Source organism: Helicoverpa armigera, chromosome 20 (genome assembly GCF_030705265.1).
Source record: "Helicoverpa armigera isolate CAAS_96S chromosome 20, ASM3070526v1, whole genome shotgun sequence".
Classification (NCBI taxonomy): domain Eukaryota; kingdom Metazoa; phylum Arthropoda; class Insecta; order Lepidoptera; family Noctuidae; genus Helicoverpa; species Helicoverpa armigera.
In genome coordinates this window covers 3,147,030-3,159,192 of record NC_087139.1, presented here as the reverse complement: position 1 = coordinate 3,159,192, position 12,163 = coordinate 3,147,030, and the positions used below count along the sequence as shown (strand labels likewise).

At 39.6% G+C, this 12,163-nt stretch overlaps 1 protein-coding gene across 4 annotated transcripts in view; it reads right to left on the bottom strand.

Annotated features, from left to right (window-relative positions):
- The window catches only part of LOC110381538 (homeobox protein prospero), a 98,105-nt gene that overhangs the window by 14,196 nt on the left and 71,746 nt on the right, over window positions 1-12,163 (bottom strand). For 3 of the 4 annotated variants that reach the window (XM_064039648.1, XM_064039647.1, XM_049848432.2), the window contains exons 4-5: window positions 3,372-5,937; window positions 2,165-2,319 (exon numbers count right to left, since the gene is read on the bottom strand). In XM_064039648.1, the coding sequence (XP_063895718.1) occupies window positions 2,165-2,319; window positions 3,372-5,858 (2,642 nt within the window). In that variant the 5' untranslated portion in view covers window positions 5,859-5,937. The remainder of the gene's footprint in view (window positions 1-2,164; window positions 2,320-3,371; window positions 5,938-12,163) is intronic. The other variant, XM_064039649.1, reaches the window with a different exon arrangement.

Here is a 12,163-nt window from a genome sequence, read left to right as displayed (position 1 = left end):
TTATGAAACAAGGCACTAGATAGACAGTAACTGTTAAGAATATATGTAAGTATGAGTGGTGTTATAGACTGTATTTTTTATGTAGGTACGTTTTTATCCAGATTCAGAAGACTACACAAATATAACAAGTGCACATTACAACAATTAGTGCGAACAAAACTATGTTATACAAACGTTCGTTATCAAAGCTTTCACTCAGTATCGTTTATCTAACTTAGATAATGATAATACAAGCTTGAGATAGCAGCAGAAAGCTTTAATAATATAAAAGTCGATATATCAACAGTATCAAGTGTTTGGCATACATCGCGACAGTGCGTATATTCTGGGGGATCGGTGGTGAGCGATATCGAGTCGCGTGTTCGATATCGAATGTGGGACGCGAATACTCGATATGTTGATATAATTATATTGAATTTGATAATCGAATGTTGTGGTAATATTTATTGGTAATTTAGATTAATTGTTAGGTACTTTTCTTTGTATTTTTTATGCAATTTATTTAGGAGGATTAATGGGAGGGAATTTCAATTTCATGAGTAGATTTTCTTAAGTTTTTTAGAGAATGTATGTCGCCTAGATTTTATTTCAAAATAAATCGATAAGAAGAATTACGTAGCTATCGACAAAAAATCACAGAAAAGAAGATACGCAACATTATGAAAGATAAACTAGATAGCAATCTAGATTCCTGAATCGAGTCGCGGGTAAGTGCGAAAGCGTTAAAATCGATACGAAGTCGAGTGAATCAGAATAATCAGATAGTGTGAAAGAAGGGGGGAAGGTGTTTATCATAGGAGCACGCCCTTATCATAGGACTTAGATAACACGAAAACATTTCGAGTTGAAATCAATACTGGGGCGGATTTTTCCGTAACTTGTAGTACCTAAGTACTTGGTACAATGATTTTTCGTTGTGGTATTAAATTTATTATTTTCCTTTAAATGAGCTTTCCTTATATTTCTAAATAATTGATTAGTTTAACGCTTTGTATATTATTCCAGAACACGACGAAATATAAAAATGTTTTTTAACTGTCGTTTTTCTGAATAAGCGTTTATATAATTACGTAATTAAATTCTACAAAGTAATGTAACCTTCCCCCTTGGTTAGTAGAACTTATGCTATGTTTTCTATAATTTCCTTGAAAAAATTATCAACATGACATTGTCTTCGATCGATTTAAGAAAATTAAAGACTAGAAGCATCTGACCTTCTTTTGTATTTTATTGCAATTTCTTCATTTTATATTCCGTAAGCAAACCTAGTCTATTATTACGCAACTTTGTTTGTATTCTTACCTTTGAAATTAAGGAAAATATATAGTTTTGATTTTTTAAAGTGATAGGAAGTAGTTATAAAATCACGTTTAGTAAACTATTAAGTTATCAAAGTAAATGCCACTAAATTTCCCTATTTGTTTACACTAACCCGTTTAAATTTTAGTTAGGGGGAGTCGCCCCTTTTACGAGAATTTCATAATTAGGAAATAGTGAATCAAAACCCTTTAGTCGTAAGGAAGATGTCGAAATTGGTATTTACCTATTAGATTTACCCTATTTCGAAGGAATTATTAAGTTTACGGCAAGATGGAAAAAAATTGATAGTTGATTGATTTTGGTGAACTTCTCAAAAATGATTTAATAAGTGATTCGTATATATCGATTAATAGGGATAAATATAATGTTCTATACCTATTGGTAATCAATAATATTAATAGTTTAAATGCGAAATAAACGCGCAGAAATATTTTTCATGCCATTACGTCACTATGTCTATCTAAAATGTATTAACCACAAGATTAAAATAGGGAACGGAAAACATTTTGAAAATAATCTAAAAGGATAGTGATATCACATTATTGGTTAACATTTACAACTAATTAAATGATATTTTTGGCCTGTTATGATGCATTGTTTAAAACTAACGGAATATAACGAGGATAAGATTTTATCGAAATCATTTTGCTTTGCTTATTATTTAATGGGACAAAATAGTTTATCTATTAAGCCTTATTAATTTTATCCGAATATAGCTTTGTCTGATATGTTGTTACGGTAAAACTGACATAAGTCCTCAAAAAAAAAAAAAGACGCACTAAAACCTTCTTACACACCAAAGAGTTTGCATACCACAAAATGAGTTTAAAAAAAGAACACTTACCGGAAATTGGAGAACCATTTGACCAGCTGCGCCGTGTTGTTCTTATTGAACTTGATGTCGGGGAAGTACATCTTGAGGACTGCGGAGCTCGGGTACCGCACCCAGAAGAACATCAGCTTCGCCTTGCGGAGGTGCATCGGCGTCAATGTTGACGAGTACAGAGGAGTTAAAGGAATTTTTGCAAAGATTTGTAAATGGAACATAGTGTCATGTTTTCAATTTGGAATCAATTGTTTTTTTTTCTGTGGGACAGATTGATTGTTCGTAGTGAGAAAAGAGGTTGGATTTATATATTGGTTAAAAAAGTTTTAAGACTTTTTAGTTACTATAGGTATCGATGATGAGGGGGAATTTTATATTATAGTTAATAAATAGACTATATTTAAGAATGACGTCAATGTTATAGAATCTTACAATTGTTTCCTAGTTTGTACAATTGACCACAAACTTAATAGATCAAAGTTTACATTATTATTTACTCAAACAATAGCTATGTCGTAATTGTTTACGACTAGTTTTCCCTAAGAACAAGACCAAGTAAAGTGAAGGCTATTCAGCTATTTCTAAACAGGCATATCTCTTAGGATTGTCCCTCAAAGATTTATAAAATCTGATTAGATCCCGGCTTGTCGTGGGCGCGCTATGAAGCACCACAAATACTTAATCCGTTTGCATTTTCTAATCTTATAATGTGCCTTAGCCGTCTGCACTTATGCGAGCTATTCCATGGATTATGTTTGTTTATACCGATTGATAGAGATGCTTGGAAGATCGCGATACTGTCAAGATTTTAGTCTAGAAAGGTAAGCTATTGATATGAGTAGTCATTTATTGGATTAGTTAAATTGGGGATTGACATATGTACTTAACAAGATTCTTTCTGCTCCGGATTTTGTACGTGATTAGTAGCACAAGTGAACCAAAGAAAACTTAATGTTTACGTAATTTAATTCTACAGCTCATAAGTACGCGATAGGCCTGGGATCGTGGAAAACGTAGAAACCGCAGCATTTGTGAGGTTTCCTCAGTCGTAATAGCTAACCAGTAAGTAGGAAGTAGGCGGCGGCAGTCGTAAGGTTAAACACTACAGAAATAAGATATGAGTGGGCGTGTGCGGTGCCCGATCCGATCTACTCGAGTTACATCGGCGAGTTGACCTCAATCAGCGATACCTAGGAGAAAATGTTTGTTCTATTGAAAAGGATATAGTAGGCTGGACTCCGTCGTAGGGCAGGTCGGTGGAGTTGCAGTCGGAGTGCGGGTCCTGCGCGTCCATGAGCGGGTGGTGCGGCGCGCCCGCGTGGTGCGGCACGTTGGCGTGGTGGTGGCGCAGGTAGTCCGGCGAGGCGTGGTGCGCCAGCAGCGCGGGGTGCAGCAGCGCCGGCGCGTGCGGCAGCGGCGGCGACTCGCGCTCCGGGGCCGCCGGCGGCGACCGCGCCAGCCCGCCGCCCGCGCCGAAGAACGGCGAGTACGGCGAGAACACCTGGCTCTCGTGCAGCGCGGGGTTGGGGATGGCTACCGGCGTCGGCAGCCCCGCCATGCCCCCGGGGTAAGGCCGTGGCGATGGCGACTCGGGGAACTTGCTCTCCGGCGACTGGCCCACGCCTTCTCCCAGAATTCGGCTAACAGTTCTAGGCGTAATCCGCGTGTCCGTTACCTTATGCCGCTTTTTCTTAGGTGTGACGACTAGACTCAGGGCCTCGTTTTGTTCAGGGTTGGGTTCCCGGTCGAAGTGTCCATTCATGTACAGCTGTCCGAGCGGTTTCGGCGGCGTCTGGAACATGCCTGTGGGAGGCCGTATGTGAGCACCGTGGCCCGGCCCGCTCGCCTCGGCGTGCATCGAGAATGACGCGCCACTGGGCGCGCGGGGGCCGTTCATCTGGCTCATCATCATAGGGTTATGTGTCAGAAACGACGGGACGCCATTCGGCGCTCCCGGGTGATGGACGGGTTGGTTACCTGACATTTGCCCTGATGGCCTCTGCGGTGGCTTCGATGGCGGCGACTTTCTGTCGAGCATCTGTGTCGCTATCATGATGTCTTTGTTGAGCTGCTCGGCCGCCGCTGCCGCCGCCTCGGACTGCTTGCCCATGACACGTCGCTGATGCATGAACCGCGTCACTATTGAGTCGATGAGGCTTGCGAGTGACGCTGTGATTTCACTTTTGAGCACTTCAGCTAATCCTTCTAGGTCCGCCCCTGAGACGGGGCCCACTGAGCCCGCATTGCTGCGGAGCGCATCTAATCGCTCGGCTAACTCTGACGATAGCGGAGGCTTTGGCGTTGGCCCGAGTTGTCGCTGCTGCGGCGAGTGTTGATTTGATTGTGGCCTTTGCTGCTGCTTATTTTGTTGTTGTTGTTGTTGCTGCTGCTGTTGTTGTTGCTCAGCGGCTTCTTTCATGCGCGCTTCTTGTTCTAGGAATAGCTTTTGACTAACATTAAGGTACATGGCGGCCGCATTGTTGAGGTGTTGGTGCGGATGCGGCGCGTGCATGTGCTCGGGCGGCAGGTGCGGCATCATCGGCAGCGCGCCGTTGAAGCCGGGCGGGAGGTGCGGGTGACCCACTGCATGCGCGTGCATCTTAGCAGACATCATCTTGCTCATCACTTGCGACAGCATGTTGGGCGCGACACTGTTAGGTATAGGCGGAGGCACCTCCTTCGCGGGCGAGGCGGGCTCAGACTTGGGTACAGGGTCATCGTTCTGTTCTACATCACTAGAAGCACCATCGTTGTCATTCGTCTCTGATTCTTGTCCCATACGATTGCATAACTGCATGTATTTTTCTTGCATTTCTGCAAGTTGTTCTTGCATAGTCCTAAGTTGTGACTTAAGTGCATTCTTTTCTACTAACTTTCTTTCGATGGGCGGCGGTCTGTCAGCGTCGTCCTCCGACTCGTCGGAGACTGTCTGCGCGCTGCTGCCGTGGCTGGTGCCGTAGCGCTCATGTGCGCCGTCGTGCTGCTGCGGGTGATACAGCTTCCGCTTCTTGCAGCCGTTCACCTGTGGCGGCTGCGGCGCGGGACTCGACCGCATTGTCGACACTATGTTCTCAACACGAGCACGTTTCACATCGAGCGGTCGCGGCGAAGAACGTTGAGCATCACTATCACGATCTTCAGGTTCAGACTTGGGCGCGAGCAAGGGCTCGGAGCCCTGCGAGGGATGCGTGGGCAGCGGAGAAGTTCGCGAGTCGCCGGCGCTGTCGAGCGCCAGCAGCGCGTCGTCCAAGTCTGGTCGCGAGTCCCGGGATTGCGGTCGCTCCGGAGACATCTTGAGTTTAGGCTCATCGTTGTTGTTGTTCGCGAGCACATTGTTATTGTCCGGGGAAAGGCGCAGGAGTTCCTTCTTGCGGCTCTGTAGAATATCGCGCAGCACTCGGTGCGCGATATCGCCGCCTGAGGCTTCGTCCCCAGCGTCTTCCTGCTTGGGCGTTCGCCCAAGGAGTTCGTTGATCATCTCGGCCGGTGGGTAGCCCGGGCCGAAGAGGCCGAAGTGTTGGCGGCCCTCGAAGATGGCGCCGTAAAGTCCGCCGCTCATGTGTGCGGCGCGCGCGGGCGCGAGTCCGTTCGTCGTGAGAGTCGAGTAAGAATTGCGCGGCTCACCGGCGTCCACGCGCTGTCTGGCGCGCTTCTGTTTCCTAAGCAGTTTATCCGAGTAGGGAGAATCGGCCTCCTCTTCCGATGACATCATAGGCAAGACGGGCCACGATTGGCCGATCGGCGGGCGGCGGGTAGGACCCCACCGCGCTACTCGCGCCGCATTGCCCGCTCTGCAACAGGAGGGGGAAGCGTCAGAGCACACCTGCCCGTGCGCGCGGCCGCCGGCGCGTGCGCCTGCTGCCGCGCTACGAGACGATGCATTATGACACGACAACAATAAAGAACATGCATTCATATTAAATTGTACTAGCAAACTTCCGAATAACTTAGCAAGTAGAGCTTATTCTATAAACACAATAATTTATGAATAAGTATATTTCTTATTCAGTAAACATCCAATACAAACCAACCAGACTTAATTGTATTTTCTATTCAGTTAGGTAGCAACGTAGATATTATCAAGAAATCGATCGCCTAATATTGGGCAGCTAGACATTGATACCGAACTAAAAGTTCGGAGCTATCATACGAATATCTGGATAATTTCTCGTAATGACTGGTGGTAAAACAAAATCACATAGTATTAGAAAGTATAAGGAAAGTGCGATGGGTTTGGAGATAAAACACGAATAATAAAAATGGTTGAATATCACTAGCATTTGTAGGTGGACTGGATATGAATGTTTATAAGCAATTGAGAATAATTACTGAGTAAGATCGATACGGAGGATAGTCTGCTAAGTTTTGTTTTGTTTTGCTGTTGGCTTGCTATTGGCTGAATAGACTGGGTATAGAGTAGGTATAATAACTGTACGTGTGTTTGTAATGACACGCTGGACGTACATGATGGCATTAATTTCTTCTGGAGCGTGACTCCGTGCGCGGATCACAATGAAGCTGAAAATGTTAGGAATAATTCTGAGAGACACATGTTTGTGTGAATCCATTGTTTGTACGATACGTGTTTTGTATATTATTTCGTACTCATTATTTGGTGAATCGCTAAGTTTTTTTTAATGTCAAATTCAATGTTAAACAAAAATCTTATAAGATTACATTAACACAAAAAATGTCTTACCAGAAAATTTTCTTTCAAGACGATAATTTTCAAATGGAATTTCTTAAGGATTTAGTAGGACACTATATATCGACATGATATTTATTTACATTGTACATTTTTTTTCATATATACCTAAAATGGGCTCTGAAAGTTGTAAATATTTTCTAAAACTTTTCTCAGTCTCAAGAATGAATCCAAATTCAAACATCTACCAGCCAATATTTTCTTATCGACCAAAGAGTTAACATACTCATGGAGCCAGCCTTCTCCTACATCCGGCAGCAAATTGCTGTTCACAATGAGATGGTATCAATAGCGGATGACTTCCGATGTTGGCGTGACCGGCCACTTGCGACCGGCGTCACGGCTCGCCTGCTTGTGTCGCTGGTGAATTGAGAAGTTAGGATATGTGGGATCTTTCTAGGAGGTGGGAAAATGGGTTGTTTACTGTCAAACTATAGCTTAAATGTGTTTGTTTCTAAGAATAGGAATGTTTAATTAATATGAATAAAAGGATCTTATGAAAAGGCACACTAGTTGTATGGTTCTAAAAAGTTGGTCTCAACGAGAAGAGCCGGCAAGAAACTTTTTCTAAGATAGTTTGACATTACATGAAGGCTTCTTTTTTATTCTCAAGGAATAATAAGATGTAGGTGATTGAAAAATAATATAATGAACTGTTCGTAAATAAATGTATACCTACTGAAGTTTCATGTAATGTTGCATTATACAGAATTAAAATTAATTGCGCTATTGTATCCTAAATTAGGAATATTTATGGCCATTAGGAATTTTATCACGAAATATTATGTGTTTTCCTGATGGGAATCTTACAGTTAAATGACGCTAATGTGTAATTATAATATATTTTATAGATATTATAAAAATAAATAAAGGAAAAATTTATGAAAAATAATAGAAACTTGAAAAATGTCTTAGTAATAACAGACAAGTATGTCATGTTTTATTTCGAAGACATTTTCACTCAATCATTATGAGTCTCTTTTATTTTTCAGTACTTTTTTTTCTTATCAGAATTTTTCCAAATCGCCCTAAACTACACAACAGTCAGTAACATCGGTCCATCTCAACATGAGAGCACACAGCAACATTTTTCATGTGTTGTCTATTCGGTTACAGAACATTTCCAATTAGACCTTACCTATGTAGAGCGTATTGTGTTCTACATAATGAAACAAAGTACCAGCGAGCCAGTCTGTGACAATACGAGCTCTATACTTTATCTCTATGTTATTTTGAAGGACTTTTATACATAGTTTTGTATGAAGGATATCTTGTTATGACGCTCATTTTTATGTAGTTTCTTGACAGTTCTTCTCTATGAGACCAACACTTTGGACAACTATGTAGTTTGACGTTGCGAAATAGCTTTCAAAGTCCTATTTCAAATAAAAAACAATTACTATGAGATTTTTTTTGATCGATATATTTTTTCTAATGTCTTATGTTACAGCTAAGACCGTCGATTCTTATAAGATTTTACTTAGAAACGTCGACACTAAGGTCGCGTTTCAGATGACATTTTTATCATTAAAACGGTATTTTTCAGTAGTTATAATCACCAAAGAATTTTCCAGAACAAACGAACGAACAACATCCTGTATGATACATCATCTGCTAACATTAGATCGAGTCGCCTGCGCATATATCATTACGAACTCTTTTGGTCATTGTGACGCGCGTAATTTGCCGCCATTTTTGTACGATTTCCATACAAGAGATTGCGAGATGTATACGGTCAACCATCCAAGTCCTACCTTGCTTAAACAGGGCAATTTTGAACTTTAGGTGTTTAGAAATAAGGGTGGTTTTGCTTTGATAAGTTAGAACATTATGTGGTAAGGTGTAAACAGTGAGTCGCTGGACCATCTCGAAATTGTTCCGGTACTTCCTGCTCTTTATAATTGTTTCACATTGTATGGTTTATAGGAGGTCGATATACTTTGTGGGAAGATAAAATGATTGTGAAAATGAATTGTGAAAATTTTAGTTTTTCTTTTGTTCGCTTGTTTTTGGTTACGGACTGATGCGCTGTGGTTGAACTATGTGACTCATAAGTTTCTATTTTATGGTTCGCTATTATGACCTTTGTGTACCACGACATAAGACTTATAACAGCATAATTACAAACCATCTTTAGAAGCTTCTTACATCATCACAAATCAAATTCAACCCCTATTTGGTCCCAAAAGAACCCCAAAATGGGACCGCAAACTACCAAACTACATCCCTACATTGCAACCGATTCTGGTATGTACCTCTATAAAACAATTAAGGTAATTAACCTCATGAATAAGCAATGTGGCGTCAAATGCGATCGGTTGCACTATGGTTGCTCTGACCCATAGTTTGGCGCGAATGGGATTTGAATATCGAATGCTGGGGTTTAGATATTGTTTTGTTTTGTGATTTTGATGGAAAAGTCTAGGGTAAGAATTTTTATAAAATGGTGTATTTATTTGGAGATTAAGAAGGTTGAAATTGAGAATAAAATATGAAGAAAGAGTCAATGCTTTCAAATAATTTTGAGAAGATAAGGCAAACTTTAGGATCGGAACTAAAACAAGCTTACAAACTTATTTATCCTGTTATTTTCTTATACCATAAGTCGATCGAAATTATCATAATTCATTGATGCGGCAGATTTTAAGACTGCACCTGCACAAACCATCTTTCTACGAATTTTCTCAGCCATACCAAGACGAAAAACCTTTTTCTTTTTACCAGCAAGAAAAAAAAACACTACCATAGTACAATATACTGTCTTAAAAGGCCATGTTTCTTAGTACTGCGTGAACGAGACGAGTACAGGCGAGACCTGTTGATTTCAGGCGTAGGGGTGCGCGCTAGGGACGATCCAGGTGGAATGTCGATAATGTCGACTATCGATATGCTGTGTGAATTACTCGCGTGTGTTGCGAAAGAGAATTTTGTTGTGTTGGTGATGGGATGCTGTGTTGTATTGTGAAGTTTTGACTTAAGTATGCAAGGTTGAGAGAATTTTGTGGTGTGTGACGTTTTATTTACTGACATGTGACAGTGACTTTTTATTTATTATTCAAGAGTTATTACATTAGGAAGATTTTTGATTTTGTCTGCAAAAAAGTTTAATGCTAAAAAAAATGATAGGTATTTGTGACTGGAAAATTTATGAAGTTGATTGCCTTCTAGATACAATTTTACATTGTTATTTTTGCATCAAGCAAACATTTCACTGCGTCAATTGGAGCGTCCCACGTGGAAATTCCGATGACATTCCGACATTCCATATCGATAGTTCCCCAACACTAGTGCCTCAACCCGGGCGTGCTTAATTTGGCGTGACCCGACGTCGTCTAATTTTTACGGAAACGTTTCCTTTCCCTACACTCGCGGAACGACCCACAGGAAAGTACTTGACATAAGTAAGGAGAATTTTTATATTTATAGTTTATACTAATACATATATTGTTAAGTTGGATAGTGTGTGTGTTTTTTTGAATGATTATATCTCTGAAACTATTGTTCCAATTTAAGAAATGATTTCAGTGTTAGATAGACCATTTATTGAGCAAGACTTAGGTTAGGTTTTTATTTAGGTATATAAAAGAGTTCCTTTTAAATGTGGGCAAAATCAAAAGGACGTGGTAGTATTATAATGTAAACGTATTATATAAATGTAAGGTATGGGTATTTTCTCGAAAGTAAAATCCAATATTATTAGCAACCGAAACCAAGTTAAGCAGTTTAATGGAAAATGTATTTTAAGTGTAATCCTGTTTCTGAAAATGGTGAACAATGCTTTTTCGACATTTTAATACTGTTATCGTTATCGATCTTTTTATAGACAAGGCCATCCTTGTTCGAAGGATTTTAAGATTTTCTTTTCGAAATCCTAGGATATTTTATTTTGTTGTAAGATTTGACATCTAAAATTAATTTAGAAAATGTGTATGATTCATAGAAAAACCTAAAAGGCCCCACGGTAGATGACTGTTTTGCAATTTAGTGCAAGTTTTCAACAAAAATATTGCTATTATTGGAAGCTTCTTGATATATTTATTACTTCATGTTGATGAACTTATTCTAAGTTCAAATTATTTAATTCACATGAACGGAAAAATAAGTACGAAAATAAAAATAATTATCGATAAGATCATGGTACCATATGGCACGAACCATGGGGTTGTATGGGAATGCGTGGGAACTACCCTTTGCAATTACATTTTATCTTTTGTTCACCTTATTTCAACGGTGACTTATGGTCAGTTGACCATATGGTCCCGTCACGCCATGGTGGTAGGACAAGGAATTGTAAGTACAAGATAATGTTGGGATAATTTAGGCATATGTTGGGTTAACGGTTTTAATTAGAAAATAGTTACTGGTCCTAAAAATAGTCGTAAGTATCAGAAAATCTGAATAATATTTAACGATGGCTTGGGTCATTGATTATGATTATGGATTATGAAGTATCAAAATATTCGTTTACATATAAATTGTAATTTTCTTCACGTTTCATAAATTTTTGTTTATGCAACATTTTTCTAGGCTTTGCTACCAGATCCGTAGTACTACATTTGCTAAAAGTATTGTTAGATTTCAGCTAACCTAACATTTTAATTTGAAATGTCCTTCTAAACTGAAAGGTGCAAAAATTAATTTTAAATGTTTCTCCGTACCCAATTATATTACTATAGGTACTTTTTATTATATTAATCGATAGTACCACCATTAAAATTACTAAAGATACGGTTATCATACTCCACAATCACTTTGACAATTTAAATTTGAATACACCCAGTGTTGCAAGCAAGGCTGCGGATGACAAGACATGCGAGGTACATGAAATAGGTCAAATAGTCGCGTGTGGCCAGTGATTTGTACCCATATTTACCTACTAATAATTACACATATAATGTCCGTCCGTCTGTTTAGTGCTATGATCTGTTTGTTAAATTTACTGATAACGAATATATTGGGACGTTAGAAATGTGTTTGTTGTGAGACTGATCTAGTTTGTGGGAGTATGGGTGTTCTATTTTGGTTGTGGCTGGTTTTCCATGTGTAATGTAACAAACCAGTAAAATAGTTCGAAAGTTGACGCAAATTAATCGGGAAAAAGATATGGCAATTAAATTATAGACCTATTGAAATTAGTTGTAAAATGTCAATATGTTTATCTGAAAAAACTAAACTATGTGTTAGAAATAGTAAACTTATTCGTCATTTAAAACTATGACAAATAAGTACGAGCATCGTTCGATCAACTTTAAAACACGTTCCATTCTAGAACACATTCGTAATTCGAAATAAATTTAGAGATGCGAAGACCG